Source organism: Artemia franciscana, chromosome 6 (assembly GCF_032884065.1).
Source record: "Artemia franciscana chromosome 6, ASM3288406v1, whole genome shotgun sequence".
Lineage (NCBI taxonomy): Eukaryota > Metazoa > Arthropoda > Branchiopoda > Anostraca > Artemiidae > Artemia > Artemia franciscana.
In genome coordinates, this window is record NC_088868.1 from 29,554,984 (window position 1) to 29,572,939 (window position 17,956).

General features: G+C 34.9%; 1 protein-coding gene across 1 annotated transcript in view; it reads left to right on the forward strand.

Annotated features, from left to right (window-relative positions):
- The window catches only part of LOC136028285 (deoxynucleoside kinase-like), a 71,651-nt gene that overhangs the window by 32,664 nt on the left and 21,031 nt on the right, over positions 1–17,956 (forward strand). The window contains exons 2-4 of the mRNA XM_065706032.1: positions 8,141–8,233; positions 11,627–11,898; positions 16,689–16,822. Coding sequence (XP_065562104.1) covers positions 8,182–8,233; positions 11,627–11,898; positions 16,689–16,822 — 458 coding nt within the window. The 5' untranslated portion in view covers positions 8,141–8,181. The remainder of the gene's footprint in view (positions 1–8,140; positions 8,234–11,626; positions 11,899–16,688; positions 16,823–17,956) is intronic.

The window sequence follows — 17,956 nt, forward strand, 5'->3', positions numbered from 1 at the left end:
CGGTGTCCCAGTTTGTAATTTCTCTTTGAGTGTCCCAGTCGTCATTTATATTCCCTGTGTCCCGGTGTCCCGGTCGTTATTTGTGTCCCGGTGTCCCGGTCTGTAATTTCTAATCGAACAATCCCTGTGTCCCGGTCGTCATTTATATATCCCGCCTGTGCCCCCGGCGTCCCCGTTGTAGTTGTGTCCCTGGTTCCCGGTTGTCAGTTATATTCCCTGTGTGCCGGTCGTGATTTGTGTCCGGGTGTCCCAGTCTGTAATTTCTCTTTGAGGTTCCCGGTCGTCACTTATATTCCCTCTGTCTCAGTCGTCATTTGTGTCCCGGTCTGTTATTTCTCTTTGAGTGTTTTTTCTTTTTAGTTTTTTACCTTTTTTCTTTTTTCAGTTTTCTTTTTCTTCTTTATTTTTCAGCGCCACTATGAAGTACATATCGACGAACCTTTGTTTTTTTAACTTAAATCTGGTAGGCATTGATGACCTTATCCAAGTCAAAATCCCAAACCCAATCATCATCGCTATTATTTTCAGTTTTGATATGTTTTGACTCTCGCTGTCCAGGTGGATTTTCATCTAACTGCGCGGTTTTGCATTCTTTAGCCGCAAGCCTGTTTTCTTGCTGTTCTTGTGATTCCCCGGCACGCTTTCTTTTCTTACTTTCTCTATCAGCTGCAAGCCTGTTTTCTTGCTATTCTTATGATTCCTCGGAACGCTTTCTTTTCTTACTTTCTCTATCAACAGCAAGTTTTTTGGCATAAACTCTTTGAGCAGCTTCCTCGGCTGTTGCCATTGTAGGTTCTTCATTCATTTTACAATTAAAAATTTTTCCGTGAACAAATGTCTTAAATACCGTTAATGACGTCACCGTCATAGCAAAAATGACGACAACTAACTTCATGACGTCAGTCAACACAGAAACATGACGTCACCTGACACACAGACAGACAGACAACTTATTTTTATATATATAGATATATATATATATATATATATATATATATATATATATATATATATATATATATATATATATATATATATATATATATATATATATATATATATATATATATATATATATATATATATATATATATATATATATATATATATATATATATATATACATAAATATACATAAAGAAGCAAACAGTTCAAAGAATAAAAAAAGGCTGAAAAACAATATCTGCTATTTTTCTGCGCGTCTGAACTTGGTATAACTACCAACTCACATAGGAAGAATTCTAGTCTTATTCCATAGATTCTATATTTCCATGGAGGAATTTCATAGATTGCCACAGGTCTGAACTTGGTCTGGGGGGCATATAATTTCATAGGGAAGGGAATTTGAAATCAGGTGGGATCAAAAAATACTTTCCTGGTGTGTCTGAGCTTGCTAGAAGTACAAATCCACATATGGAGAAAATTCGCTCTATTCTTAGATTTATAAGTGGCCACACGTCTGAGCTTAAGGTGGCTTATAATTTATTTTAGGGTGAAGAAGCTATAACCGAGAAAAAGCACATTTTAGCCACTCCACTCTTGTGCTCAGGTGTTCTGGCATGTCCACAAGTGTATATTTCGGCCTAAAAATGTTTTTGGAAGAATTTGACTCCACCCTTTAAAAACTCTTCTCTGATTCCTTTTATACTAAAGTCCTAGCCTTTTTTAAATCTTTTGGACGAGAAATTTTAAGATCGGCCATGATTGCTTGTGAGGAGCATTTTAATCATAAATTTTGTCTTATATTATTTTAACAATGCTCGATCTAGCTAAGTGCTCAAATAACAAGTATTAATTTTCGTGAGGATAAAAAATATTTATCTGTGGTAGCTCTAAACCCGGATTTTTTTTTTTTTTTTTTTTTTTTTTTTACAAATTAATACTCAATAAAAATCAGATGTCTTACCTCCTTCTTTGAAACTTCAGTCCCCTCTGGGAGTTTTATTTTATGCCTTAGTTTTTGGATATATATATATATATATATATATATATACATATATATATATCTTCTGGACGAGCAATTTTAAGATCGGCTATGATTGTTTATGAGGAGTATTTTAATCATAAATTTTGTCTTATCTTACTTTTACATTGTTCAACCTAGCTAAGGGCTCAAATAACGAGTATTAATTTTCGTGGGGATAAAAAATATTTATCTGTGGTAATTCTAAACACACTCACTTCTTTTTTGACGAGTCATCTGCTTTTGTGCTACTGTTGCCAACCACGAAGATACTCTTGCGCTGAATCATATTTTCAGGCTTCAAGAAGGCAATTTTGCATGAAAGCCTCTATTACCAAATATTTTTGTGAGCCAGAAATATTTGAAATAGAACATTTTGGAAAAATTGAGGCATAAGAATTTTTAGGAAAATGGTCGAAATTATAAGATATCAAGTAGTGGAACGGGTCGTAAGTAAATCTACCTGATTGGGGTCTAAATATATAATGAACAGAAAACATTAGCATTTTGTCTTACCTTAGTTGTTTTGTAGTTACGATTGCTATTGTGGTCGGATAGTTTTAATGAGTTTCAATCTCTCCGGTGCTTTCCGTTTTCCATCGAAACATCTAAATATTCCGGTTAAACGTTATTTTCATGTTGGCTTCTGAGTGTTTTCTTACGGTAGTTGCAAAGTGGAAATCGTTCAATGTGCTATAAATGTCTGTAAATGTTGATTGTGTTTGCTTAATATTTATTACTAAAAATAAAAGTTGCTCAAGGAAGCTCTACTATACTCTAGGAGAAATTTTGTAAGAATTTCGGAAATATTTTTATTTCAGGGGATGTAAGGAGTGTCGATTTAATACCGTACTAAACTAGTAAAATTTTCCGGGCTCCTTAAATCAAGTACATATTACTGAAATACCAAAGTAAGTATTTGAGCATCATATATGCTGAAAGTGGTGCGGGTCTACACTTGGCTTCTTTAAAACTGTTTTCTTTTACACCCATTTTTGCAGCGCCAGTTGCTATATGGTGTCAAGTGTGCCGCTAGTCCTTTATCTCATTCCACTTCAAGGCTGTAAGTGTGCACTGTACCTTTTTTTGAAGGAATCATTTTATGGAAGAAATCCTCAGGAATAACGTCTCTTTGGAGATAATTTCAAACAGAAATGCAGCGCTGAGCGTAGTTCTTCCTCGTGCACTTGGTCCTTGGTCTTTCCCTCTTGATGATTGGATTGATCGGTGTGCCCTCATCTTTTTTTCTTGTTGTACCCGGGGTTATAAAGTAGTAGGCTAAAACTCCTCTGATGGAGGTAGGTTGATGCACTTCGGAAACCAGTCATTGATATTTTTTCAAATTGCTCACTAAGAGGCTCAAGAATGTCATGGGTAGCAGTATACCTTGCCCTATTATGCCTATTTTCAATTTTTTTTAGTTTTGCCAAAAGTGTTTTTGGAGCACTAACATGCAGTAGTTACATATTAGATAGTGGGTCTAATCCACGACTTGCAAAGCTGGACAGTTGATCTAGGTGGTAACTTGCTGTTGCAGCGAAGAGTTATCCCCTGAAATACTGCGTAGGAGAGATGTGAGCATGATAGCTTCGAGTGGGAGGTCATTAGTTCCTTTGTTTTTGATGCGCTAAAGCATCGAGCCACATGTATTTTCTCAAGAGATCAATTTCAGGGCAATTTAGGCTTGATTGGATCTTCATGACTTAGAATGATTGTTAATGTCGTGTTGTTGTCGGCGAAATGATGCAGAGAGCCTGGGAAATTGTTTCCCAGGCCATTGAAGTAGGCAAGGAAAAATTATGGCCCCAAGATATTGTCTAGGGATAAGCAATCATTCGCTGGAAAATCTCCCGTCAAGGGTTCCCTGTAGTGAATGACTAGACAGAAAGCTATTACTTATTTTAATAGCCGTTCATGGCTGCGATATATATATATATATAGAGAGAGTGTTCATATTTTGTCAAAAGCTATAGCAATGCCGAATAACAAGTAGCAAGTAAGTAAGTAAGTAATTTTATTATCCAAAAATTCACGTGGAATTAAAACGGAGTATAACAAAGTAAAAAGAAAAGAAAAATCACAATAGGGAAGATCACCAAACGTATTTACACATTCTGTACATTAGCAAAACTACTGACACAGGATGGCTAGCCACGGGTTCGATCTTTCCTTGGCGTTTTTCAGAAAATTTTCGGCAACACAGTTGACACAGACTGTTGGATTGGATACACTATAATTACGCTTGGTATAGGAGTTAATCGTCCATGGTGGAAGTCTCAGAAGGAACTTTGCGAATCGTAAATACATAATTCTTACTTTTGCACATTGAGCGGATGACAGGTATATCTAAAACGGTGCTATATACAGCACATGAGGAAGGGTAATGGCATTATACAGCGATGCAAAATATTTATGGCAGAACCGATGTCTGTTATCAATAATTGACCCGTACGCAATCTTGATTTTCACTCCTACGTGGCGCACAAGCAGTGTCCTGGCAGAATGGAGATATCTACCGATTGGTAAACCAAGGTAAGTAATACTCTCAGATGGTTTCACAACTGAATCGCCCAAAGGGATTTTTTTTCGCAGTACTCCGCATTGAAAAATAAGACGGCAGATTTTGATCCATTAAACGATAGCCCTACGTTATATCCTATTGTATATCCTGTTCAACACATAAAAATTCTTCGATAGTCGATCAGCAGACCTGTTCAAATTAAGCAAGTCGTCAGCATACGTCCTCAACGAAACATCAATCCCTTTTGAAACATAAGACGTAGCTACTCGGGCTTGCACCAGTAGAATACTACCGTTGTACAAAATCGGAGATACAACCGAACATTGCTCGACTCCTTTACGGACCGGTACAACAGTGGATCTGACTGAATTTGAGGGTATTTTGATTTGCGCTTTAAGGTTGTTGTACATATAATATTATACTCTGACAATACACAAATTTAGCCCTTGTTTATACACTTCTAGAAGGATCTGTGCGTGCACCGACGAGTCAAAAGCTCGGCTCAAATCAAAAGAGCCAATGACTAGTGGATCATCCGTTGCTTCAGAATCAGACAAAATAGCAGCAAGGGCGAACAGAGCATCAACGCAACCGGGACCTACCGCAAAATCAAACTGGTGGTTTGGAATTTGGCAACAGTGCCTAGCATATGACAGTATAAGCATTTCTAGAGGCTTGCATAAAACTGGCGACACTTTAATTGGCGATATGAGGAGCATATGTTAGTTGTCTTCCCTTTTTTCAGGATGGGTGTAAGTTGACCTGTACAGAAAACATCGAAGACCGACTACGAATATGATCTAGTACAATAATGTTGACATTTCATACAAAAGACGAGCACCATTCACAAAGTGAAGTGCACACAACTCCGTTGCTTCAGAATCAGACAAAATATCAGCAAAGGCGAACAGAGCATCAACGCAACCGGGACCTACCGCAAAATCAAACTGGTGGTTTGGCATTTGGCAACAGTGTCTAGTATATGACAGTATAAGCATTTCCAGAGGCTTGCATAAAACTGGCGACACTGTAATTGGCGATATGAGGAGCATATGTTAGTTGTCTTCCCTTTTTTCAGGATGGGTGTAAGTTGACCTGTACAGAAAACATCGAAGACCGACTACGAATATGATCTAGTACAATAATGTTGACATTTCATACAAAAGACGAGCACCATTCACAAAGTGAAGTGCACACAACTCCGCGTGATTTTTTCTTTTTCAACCTAAAGGCATTTGCAGTTACATCCGAAACAGATGCGGTCCAGTCCGGAACTCAAGTTTGATAGCACAGATTTAAGTTGTTCGGTATATGGTCTTGCTATACTGAGATTCGGAGCACTAAATTCGCTCGTAAAGTAAGGTCGCAAGTCATTTGGATCATTAGGCAGGTACTTAGGCGTGTTTGGGAGATCTTTCATGCGGTCTTTCCATAAACGACTTGGATAATCAATTATTTTCTCTGTATAGTCATTTTTCACGTTCGTGCGATGCTGCTTAAGGGCGTTCTAAAATTTAGGTTGCGTGTGTACACGGAGACAATTCAACACACCGGATTTATGACAACCATTTCCTCTCCACACTGAGAACCAGAACTTAGGATTCTGACATGCTTTCACTAGCTCTTGATTCTTTGAGAATCCGGGGATTTCAGTACCTATACGAGTTTCCCTAACAGAAATAGCAGCCTTTTCTGCGGTTAGTAGTGCGCGGGTGATTTCAGCACAGAACGCATTAACCTGTGTTTTAGTTTTCTGGATATTCCTTTCACGTTGACTTGTAGTAGACTAAATTGCAGAATGATCTTTTGAAGCGTCGTGTCAAGCGCTGTCCGATAAAGCGGGAAGTTGGTCTTTCACCAATCTTTTATTTCATGCCACTGTGAAGTACTTTTGGCCTTTTGGGATACACACATTAACACATGCTTCAGTTGGGATTTGGCTGGCGGAGTGACTTCCCAATAGCACACTCACTGTGCCACTCACTTTTGGTGTTCGTGCGACATGGTCTATATTGGAGACTGAACCACTAGTATGTACAAACGTGGAATTTTTGTCTTTTGAAAGCACACGATACCGACTTTCAAGTGCACTTAGGATCAGCTGGGACCGAGGAAACGAGTCGTCGACTAGATTATTGTTGTAGTCTCCAATTAGAACCCATTCCAGTTTGGACAACATAGTAGTCTTGAAGCACTTTGCAAGAGCTCGCACTTCTTTCGAGAATCGGTTATCCGATTCTTCGGCGCTGTAGTTTGTTGGAAGGTACACATTAAAAATCACAAAGTTCGCAGCCCCTATAGCCATAAGGTTTTAAGCTACATGAAGACTCTCGGAATCAAATGTAGAACTGCAGATGATTGCTAGTCCATCAGAAGGCCTCCCTCGTTGACAAGATTTGGCTGGTAAAAAATAAAATGTATTATTTTCTGAAAATTTCAGTAGGCTGAGGCTAAAATTGGTCAGCAAATGTTCTTGGGTGCACAGAATATCGCTACGCCAACACAATTCTTCAATTACTGGGATTCTGTGAGACACCTCCATTCATATTCCAAGACACAATCCTAGTATTCTGTTCACTCATCGGAGCGTTTTTGTTTTCCGATTTGCTTTTTCATCTCAGGGCATTGGAATGACTGACATGTATGTTTTGTCGATTTATATGCTGCACATTCAATTGGTTTCGTGCATGGGATACTAGCATTTGACGTATAGCCTTGGATACCGCAACGTGGACAATTCTGGGGAGTGGAGCACGCCGCTGAAACGTGATTTGGTAATTATAGCATCGTTTTGGCAGGTACACAAGTTCTTCAATTGGAAAACGTTCAAAATCTAATTTTGGCGAGCTTTTCATAGCCAGATCTAGCTGATAACGGGAGGAAAATTACAACTTATACGTTCGACTAGCACCAGACTGCTCTGTCCTTTCGCAACCTGAAACGCAGGTTTTCACCGTTTTGGCATCATATGTCGTTGGAATGTTTTTAATCAAGCCTATAAAAACTGGGGATTTCACGTTAGCTTCTACACTTTTTGATTTTCTGCTTGATAGAATAAGCAATGCCGTCTCCTTTGTCCTTCGTTTTAACAACAAGCCACCATTCAGATCGTTTTCTATTCCGTTCAACATTATCGACCGATAGGTCTTCTCCGCACATGCTCGTAAGAAATTTTTTTCGTTCCTCTGGCGTCTTAGTGCGGAGTGGGTTCCTCAGAACTACGAAATAGTGTAGTGGAGAATGTCTATCTGGGGCGGGATTAGGTTGACTTCCGTCACTTATAGGATTGCTGGTTGGCCATGGAGGGGAACTTGGTTGTAACTCTTGAGAAAACCCAAAAACTGCTGTCGCATTTCATTCACCGACGATATAACACATGCGCCTGCTTCTGCTCCACTTGCCGGTATTTCTTGGGGATCAAATGTAACGAACTCGGGAAGTTTTATCCTTTCTTTAGCGCATCGTTCCAATAGCTTAGCAATATCCACAAAAAAAAATGCCAAGAAATACCTATAGCTAGATGGCATTGGAGTTTTTGTCAACCGTAGCGCAAGCTTTCATTATTGTAAGTTACCTATACTTTTTGGGTGGAGTTTAAAAATGCCTTGTTTCCAGTTACTGCTTTGATTTTAATAAATATTTAAGTTATTTTTCAGGGCGTTTAATGAAGAGGAAATAATAGATATGCCAAGAGGAAATGTATATACTTCCGATGACGACGACAATCTTGCTCAGACTGTCTATGAAAGGTAATGACCTTAGTTTTAGATACTGACTATTACATTAGTTTAGGGTAAATGATTGTTTTCTGAGCACTTCTTCAATAGTACTTGAGAAAAATTAGTTGAGCTAGGTGTGTTAAACTTTCCAAATATTAATTTCTGAAAAGCACATTTAAAAGTCCAAAATTTTAAAAACCCATAAAACCGGGTCACGTAGACCAACTAATTTATAAAAGGAAAAAAAGTAAAAAAAAAATTGAAGGAAGTAGTATCTGAAAATCGAGTGCTTTCCCTGGCACGAATATTTTCATTGAACTTTAACTGGTGATTGTGGGGCATACTAAGTTTACTTACAGGCGTATCATGTATGTATTACAGGTGTATATGTGTATATATATATATTATATTATAATATATTATATATATATATATATATATATATATATATATATATATATATATATATATATATATATATATATATATATATATATATATATATATATATATATATATATATATTCCTCCCATCACAATTGCTTCAGAACTTTGTCCATGGTGTCTAGCACTCATTCAGTTCACCTGATTATTATATCTGAAAAATATAACGCTTCCTTGTCCCGAATTAAATTGAGACGAGTTTATCATTCTTATGGATTTTGCCCTTAAGGAGCACAGGAAAGGTAATAGGAGAACATGGAATAAAATGGGGAAGAAAAATTTTCCTGGACTTAGATTATGTGTATGATTTAAGCATCCTTGATGAAAGTTTGAGCAAAATGAATTAACTCTTGGAGGTTTGGCGACTTCAGGGTGATAGAATAGGTTTTAAAATTAATGTTAAGAAGACTAAGTCACTAAGGCTAGGAATAAGTGAAGATTAAAAGGTGACGTTGGGTGACTTGTGTTGGTAGTATTATTAGTAAAGACGGTGAGCGCATTAAAGATGTTAATAGCAGAATAGATAAGGCTCAGGGATTTTTCATAGTTGAAAAAGTTTGGAGAATGGGACGATAAGTCTGCACAACAAGATTAGAATATTGGAAGCTACAGTGATGACAGTGGTCAAATATATTTCTGATGCATGGGGGCTCCGTAAAATGGAGGAAGATTTGCTAGATGTTTTCCATAGAAATAGCCGACGGAATTGTTCTGGGTACCCAGCTAACTGACCGTATTTCAAACAGTAGGCTATGCGAAACATGTGGTTGATTGCTTCTTTCTATGGCTATAGAAGGGGTTTAGATGCCTAGGGCATGTTCTGTGGATGAAGGATAACAGATTCCCTAAGATTTTCCTTTTTGGCCAAGTGTCGGAAAGCAGGTAGTCTGTGGTTCGGGTGGGAAGATATTGTAAAGAAAGATTTAAGGGAAGTAGGAACTCTCTGGGAGGGCGTAGGATGGAGGAGGAGTGTGCGTAGTTGTGTTGACCTCAGGCGGCTTGGTGCTGTTGTGACTTGTTAATAGTTTACCATGCATTTTAACAAACAGTTGAATAAATATTCAACTGGAAATTAACGTCTATAGGTATGGGCAAAGACAGTTAGTTTTGAGGCTACCCCATGTCAAAATTGTTGCAATTTTTTTGTAATTTTCGATTGTTTTTCTTCTCTCTCATACTCTCCTTTTTGTCTTTGTTTCCACTGAATTGTTTTTGTTATTGTTGTTTAAATGTTTACAGGCCATATGTCTTTGCTTTTGCCATTGATGCACGTTTTTTATAAAGAAGCTCCATATTATTATTTAAACAAAAAGATATTACCCACTGTTGTGTTCTGACATAGACCGTGTTTATGTAAATATTTCTAAGATCTGTGGTAGGGTTAACTTTGGCCTTTTTTGCTGTATTAACTGTGTGTGAATTGACTTTAATATAAATAATGGTTTAGAACTTGTCTAAGATCTCTGTCCTGTTATTTATCTCAAAGAGATAGAAAAAAGTATAGTAGACAGATCATACAAAGCTTTGCCGTTAACCAGGCGCCACGCTAAATTTTTAAAATTCAAATCATGGTCTTATTTTCCAGATTTTAGTCTATTGCTATGCCTTAAATTTTTTTCTGTAGGAAATAATAAAACCGGTTTTTTGCCGCTATAGTGCTAAACTCCTTTATTCTGACCATAATTTCAAAATTAAAAATTTAGTAGGGCTCCTGATTAATGGCGAAATTTGCAAAATCTTGTCTCTACTATTTGCTTACCTCTATAGACCTGCTTTATTAATAAAGCTTTTTTTTCCAGTTCACTTCTCACTTTTTATGTTTTATTAAGGAATTATGTTAACTTTAGGCAATTAAAAAGAAATAGGTAGACTGTTCTCGCTTTATTCTGGATCTATCCATTCCTTGTCGAACTAAGTTAAGGATTATTAAGGGAAGAAGCTATTTCTCAATAAAACACGGAAAAGAAAATACCTATTTCTCTTTGTTTAAATAAAGTTGCCACCATTCCTTGTGTAGTAAAGTAGATTTAAGTGCGTATTAATAGTGGGTGTTATTCTGACCCTTCTAGGGGATATGGGTACCGTCCTAATGGGGATAAAAACTTGGGTGGTGTTCCTTTTGTGTTGGCCCGACTAATGATCTGAGATGGCCGTCTGGGGAAATTGAAGTGCTTAAATAATGTTATTTATAGAGGTTTAGTATAATAATAATGTTTTATTAAACTCCAAACACAACGATACAAAGCTATACATATGCCACTGGAACTATTTGTCCCACGGTATTAACGATAAACTATAGGACATTAAGACGCTTACGATATTCCAAGGTGCAATCAGAAAGCCGATTCCTGAATTAACGGACCAGCGGTCGGCCTGGGCAATTAACAAAGAAAAGTTAGTCGATACCATAAAATATATCTTTTATACCCTAGGCCAACTACCTCATTCCAGACCACAGACGTACTCAAGCAAGGAGGCAGTTGTTTCTTAATCTCTTTTTAAAGCCCATACAAACAAGGATGTGCGGTTGTTTTACAGCGAATTTTTAAATATTAATTTTATAAAAAAAAGTAGCACTTCAAAACTTTGCATTTTTATTTTGCGTCTTAATCTTTTACTAAAATCAAGTTCTGAATTAATTAGTAATTCAGCTTTACTACTCTTTAAAAAACATAGATAGTGAGGAATAAAGCTTTCTTAATAAAAGAGACCTTATGATGATTTACTTATGGCCCAAATTTCAGAAAAAAATATATATGATTCAGATGTCTATTTGCCCTGTCATACAATGTTAAGAAAAAGGCATACAGGTGCGTTTAATCTATGTTTGATAACCATGATGCGTGTTAGAAACCTTAGGATGGACGAGTTTTTAAACCAAATTGATTGGTATATATTACACACGTTTCTATATACTGCCATTATGTATTTTTTCATGATTAGATGGCATTATTCGGCAAAATTTTTAAACATTTTCAGAAAAGGCGGGAAAGAGTCGGCTTTTAAGAGAAGTTCATTCATTTTTGTCTGGAATTCAAGAAAAAAGTAGGTTTACGATGAGTCCCAACAGTAACAACGTTCTGAGCGATTCTCAAGAAGGAAGAGGTGACAAGCCATATACAGTGCTTGTTGAAGGAAATATAGGAAGTGGGAAAACATCCTTTCTAAATTATTTTTCTCAGTTCAAAGATGTTGAAACATTGGCTGAACCTGTTGACAAGTGGAGAAATTTTAAAGGATTTAATTTGCTTGTAAGTTGTCTTTCAGATTTTTTCTAATGTTCTCCATCCTGTTTTAGGCTCAGTCCATGCCTGGGCTAGTCATAATATTTTTTGTTAAATCATGTGTAAACTTTAATGTGCTTTTAAGATGTCCCATAAGGAAATATTCTTTGATGCCTGTTTGGGTAGGCTAAAACTCAAATTGAGGCATATGTTGACCATTGGAAGCAATTGTTTTGGGTAGCCTAAATAAGACTCCCATGAATGTATCCAGAGCCTTAATAATCTCCTTGGAAGGTGTTTTAGAGTAGGGTAAAAAACTAGCAGCCTATACAATTGGGCAAAATTATGTGAAACTCAAACCCTTACTTCTTGTTGCTGAATAGAAATCAACAACAATTGTAGGCCTATCAGCCTATATCAATAAATTGCAAAAAATCTAGGCCATGCATCAATATGGTTACTATTAAAATTATTTAGGGTCAAACCCTTGAAATCATCAGTTGGTACTTGTATAATATAGGCTAGCCTAGGGTAAAATTCTACTTTAGCTACTTTTGACTATCTTGGAAAGGGATTAGGGTAGAAAAATGAGACTTTTTTGGATGGGTCTACAGACTAAAGTAAGCTATATCCCAGGAAGGTATTTTGAAGTACCTACCTCCACCCCTTTTCCCTCTAGAGTATACTGAAATTTGCCTTCATGACAAGTATAGCCTACCTATTGAAATTTTGACAAAACAACAATTTTACCTTAATTTTCAGTTATCAGTTTCTTATTATCTGGCCTTAGCTCTGAAAATGCATACCCTGTTGTTTAAGTAGAATTATAAGCCATATTAATGTTTGATATAGTATCCTAAAATGGTTATAGAACCAGGTTTTTTTTTCAGTTTCTTTCAGCTTAGTATCAGACAAGACAAATAGAAATGACAAAATAGATGGGGAAAATATAATTTGGGCTATACATTTGCACATTGGGGGGGGCTGTTGTAAAGTATTTGGACAATATGGTGTTAGAAAACAATTCTTACTTCATAATATGCTGAGTAGCCTAATTGTTCCTAACACATTAAGCATGCAGACCTGCTATACTTTACCAACAATCCCCCTAATGTGTAAATGTATAGCCCAAATTTGTTTCTAAAATATTATATTTTTATTGTTCTTAGGTATATTTCATCAGGATTGAGTGTTAAAGAAACAGATTGTACTTAGATGAAGAATATTAGGTTGGGGCTATATCATACAAGTACCTATTAGTCTATTGGCTTACCTAGAAGGACCTTTTTGGAAATACCAATTATCCTATTTTGATGTATATATCTTTCTTTGTTTCAGTTTTATTCATACGTTGATAGAGAGCTGATTTTCTTCTGATTCTAAAAATGTAACTTTTATTGTTTGATATCTATTCTGTAAATCACCAAATATTAAATATATGTGTCCCAAAATATAAACGTAAAAAAATACCAAAAGATTTTATTCATTATTCTTTGCTTATGAGGCAATTAAAAAAAAAAATCATCCAGAAACTTGCTTTTTGCATAGATTTCAGATTTCGTTTTTTTTATTTGCCCCCCCCCCCCAGTGACAGATCAATATTAATTGCTCATTCAATTAGGGCCTTTAAATAAAATCATTCATTATTCAGTCATTATCTTCAAGACAATTTTTTTAGTTTTTCTTCTGTCTTTGTTATTTTTCATTTTTACAGAAATTAATTAAAAAACGAACAGATATTAAACTCAAAAAACACATTTTTTTTTTAGAAAAAGTAAAGGACAAAGCAAAAGACTATTTAATTTGTAACCAATTTGATTCAATCAACCTCCTGTCTTCCCCCCAAAAAAGATTACCAAATAAAAAAGAAAGGGCAAAAAAAGAAAAAGTAAAGGACAAAACTATATCTTGAGCAGAACAAAAAGAGCTAACAGTAATTGTTATGACAAAAGAACTAAAAGTTAAAGAAAAATATTACATTTTATAAAAAAAATGAAACCAATAGTGAACTTATGTACCAAATATAAAATTGTTAATCAACTCATAACAAACAGAAATTAATGGATTTATGAGCTGGGGAGTTGTCCCTCTTGTACAGAAATTACTAGATATATAAACTGGGAAGTCGTCCCCCCCCCCTGTACACATTGAGTAATAGATAGATTAACAAAAGGTCTAGGAATTAATGTAATTGTATTTTAGAATCTCGTTTGATCAGGCTAATATACTAAAGTTCCATTCATCCTAAATATATTCTTTTAAGATACATAAAAGAGCTGAATAGATTTGTCATTGCAAAACTTCACTTCAAAGAATAAAGTTGATCTCTTCAAGAAATAAAACTATTTATTTTCAAAATGTAATTTAGGCACCATTGCTCTAAATTTTTAAATGAAAACCAAAAATGGAAAATTTAGACCAATTTGTTTTTTTTAACGTGTATATATTCTTTTGCATGATCTTGATTTTTATTTGAATTTTAGTTTTCTATTATCATATTTTATTTAATAATTAAATTAAATACCAATTTGTTTTTTATTTGTTATTGCATTAATAACAACAGAACAAAGAAAAATATTGTCCTAAGGCTAATCAATGTTTATAGAAAAGTGTTGGTTTCTTTTACGTTTCTTTCGTTTTACTGATTCTAAACTGTATTTAATTAAACACTACATGTATTTTGGACGGTTTAGTCTTTATAGGTCTATTTTTAGGATTTTTTCAGGGGAGGGAGTATGATTTGTTCAGGGGGGAGTATGTTTACAAAAAAAATCCAGAATGCTTCAAAATTTGTTTATGTGTATTTTCGTTGCTTTTTTTACGAGTTAGACTCAGGGAGGGGGGGAGTTCAAACATATTTTCCTCTCCTCTTTGTATATAACCTTGTGATTTTATTTGGCAGAACAGCAACAAGAAGAAAACGACATAATCTATGTAACAAACATTGCTGAAAAGTACTCATGATAGTCAAAAGACTATTTAATTTGTAACCAATTTGATTCAATCAACCTCCTGTCTTCCCCCCAAAAAAGATTACCAAATAAAAAAGAAAGGGCCAGATTAATTCCTCAACATTTTTAATGCACAAAAAAGTGGGGAAAATAATGCTTTTTTCCTCTTCTTTCGTTTTTGAAATTCTAAACTGAACTTTATTGAAAATAATCTGTCTTTTGAACAGTTTAGCTTTTATAGGGCTATATCTAGGATTTTTCTTTGGGGGCTATGTTTTGTATAAGGGGGTCACAAAGAACTTTACAAAACTCATCAAAATGTGTTTTTTTTTGTCTTTTTTGTAGCCTTTGGAGAGGGGGGGGGGGCTGAAACCTCATAACACCCTCTACTTTAGATACGGCCCTGAGTTTTTATTTGGCAACGCATTTTATTTTTATTTTGCTTTAAAATCGCTTAAAATCTATATTGCTTCCAATAAATGGCAAATAACAGTCGCCTTACAATTGCAGTGCAAGAAAGACAACTTCCCAGCTCATATATCTAGCTATTTCTGTTCATTTAAGTTTGGGTTGAATGTTTTATTTTTGGTACATTATACATTTTTTACTAAGTCAACCTTCAGCTTTTAGTTTGTTGTTCATTGTGATTGCTGTTATTTTTTTTTTGCTCTGCTCTTTACGATTGTTCAAAAATAATTATTTTTTGTATTTATATATCAAAAATACAGTCTGCTAATCACCAGCCCTGTCATCATATTCTATTTCTAAGGTGTCATTCAGTTCTATTTCTGTAGTTTTTTGCTGCTACTTTTTGAGGAGCTCCTCTGAACAGTTTTGACACTTAAATTCTCCCTCATTATGTTTTCATGCGTGGAAAAATTAATGACATAAAAGTTACCTGTCTTATCATGCCCCTTCCCCCATATAGCGAACCTGTTGGTGTTTGTTTCCTTCAAGAGAAAGTTCAGTACCATAGTTATGCAAGCCCAAATTATTACTTTTATTGGAAACCCGTCTTCATACAACAGAAATGACAGAGCACTAAAAAAAAAAAAAAAAAAAAAAAAAAAAAAAAAAAAAAAAAAAAAAAAAAAAAAAAAAAAAAAAAAAAAAAAAAAAAAAAAACTCTATACATACTGGGACAATAGGCAACTCAATAAACACGAAAAAAAAGAAATAAAGAAAAACACAGGCGCTTGTGACAAAAGTGAAGAAGAAGAGCTGTGATAATGTATAAATATATAAATGATTATGTATAAATGTAACTAGTGTAAATAGAGTTGTATCCAACAGCTAATTTAGGATCTGCTATATGAAATCTGTTAATAAACTGCATGTCTGCGGATTAGATTTCTTGATAAGTATTTTTCAAAGCAGAAGAAAGTGCAGTGGAGTATCAATTTATCAGCATGTGTAAGAACCTTCTAGAAGCATGTAGTAAAGAGGATGTGGGTGATAGCGATAGTGTTGTATAGGGTTGTGATTGCAAAAAATAGTTCTGTAGATAATGAAAGAATTTAGTTCTAAGTTTAGAATACTTACTCAAAATAGGGACTCAACTAAATAGAAGGCTGAATGATTATAAATATATATATATAATATGTATATATATATATATATATATACATATATATATATATATATATATATATATATATATATATATATATATATATATATATATATATATATATATATATATATATATATATATACTTATATTTGGCTTCAAGCATTTAAGTTACCCCCTCCTTGTCAAAAAAGTAATATAACTTGTAATATCCTCTTAAAGTTGTAGTTATGTACATGTATGAATTAATTTGTTGCATTCATGCAGCAACCATAATGAAGTTGTTTACTTTTCAGGAACTAATGTACCAGGATCCTCACAAGTATTCTCTCATGTTCCAATCTTATGTTCAATTAACAATGCTTGACCATCATGTGAAGCCCTCCTCTGCCAAAGTGAAAATTATTGAAAGATCCTTGTATAGTGCCAGGTATGCACATATATATTCTATATTAAATTTGCAATATGGATTTTTTTTTGCTTAGGGTTCTTTTCGAAATATGTATTATGTCCTGGTATCGTTCCTACACGCAAACAGAACATCTATAACCTATTTCAGCTAAGGACACTTGCCCTCCCAGTGAAAATTATAGACCTGTTGCTGAATTAAAAAAAAAAAATTGTGTTTCAGAAAAAAGATAATCTAGTAACAGGCTTACATTATGTCAGGTCATTTCATTTTAAATACTTCTTTTACAAATAATTCCTTTGACCACACTGTTTCAGTATTTACAAAAAATTTATAGAGAAAAAACAGGTTTAATTTAAAGAGAGTGATGGAACAAAGCAAAAGATTAATTCTCAGCAATAGATTTGACTAATTCCAGGATTTAGCCTGCTCTAATTTGAGCCAGTCAAAATTTTTCAGCCAATCAGAAAATTTAATTGACTACTATGTAGACACCTTCTTTTATTTATTTCTACACCTAGCTTCTCGTTTAAACTTAGGATTTTTGTCTGTTTATCAACAGGAGAAAGGTAGATTTGTGGGGGGTATTTTGTGGTTTTTTCAGTGTGTTGGTCATTGAGCACTCTTGTTGAAGCTGTATTCTGCTGAGGAAATATGTGACATTTCCATGAGGAAATATGTGACATATTGGGGATCGAAATAGGTTTCGATCCCCACTACAGTAATGCTGGGCGACAAGCTTGCTACTTGTCCCTGTACAAAAGATCCAGCCACAGAAACTTCAATTCAGCGCCTTATGGTTCAGCAATGCCTCTGGGTGATCTTTTTCCTCCGTGTCCATTGAGCTAACCTAGAAGGCGAGGGATGGGTAATTTTTTCGTTTCTTCGCCTTATCACTTTTTATTTGCAGATTTTTTTTTTACAAAAACGTTTAAATCATTTCCTACTCAGACAAATGCTAGTTTTGATGGGGTTTTTCCCCATTATACTCTTATCCTCCAACAAAAGTGTCATTCTTTAATATTGAAATATGAAAAAAAACTTAATCTTAATGATTAAATCTTTGTCTCCATGTAGGCTATTACAGGAATATCAGAAACATTGTTAATTAGTTAATTACATTGTTAATTACTGATCCAGTATATTCTGAATGTG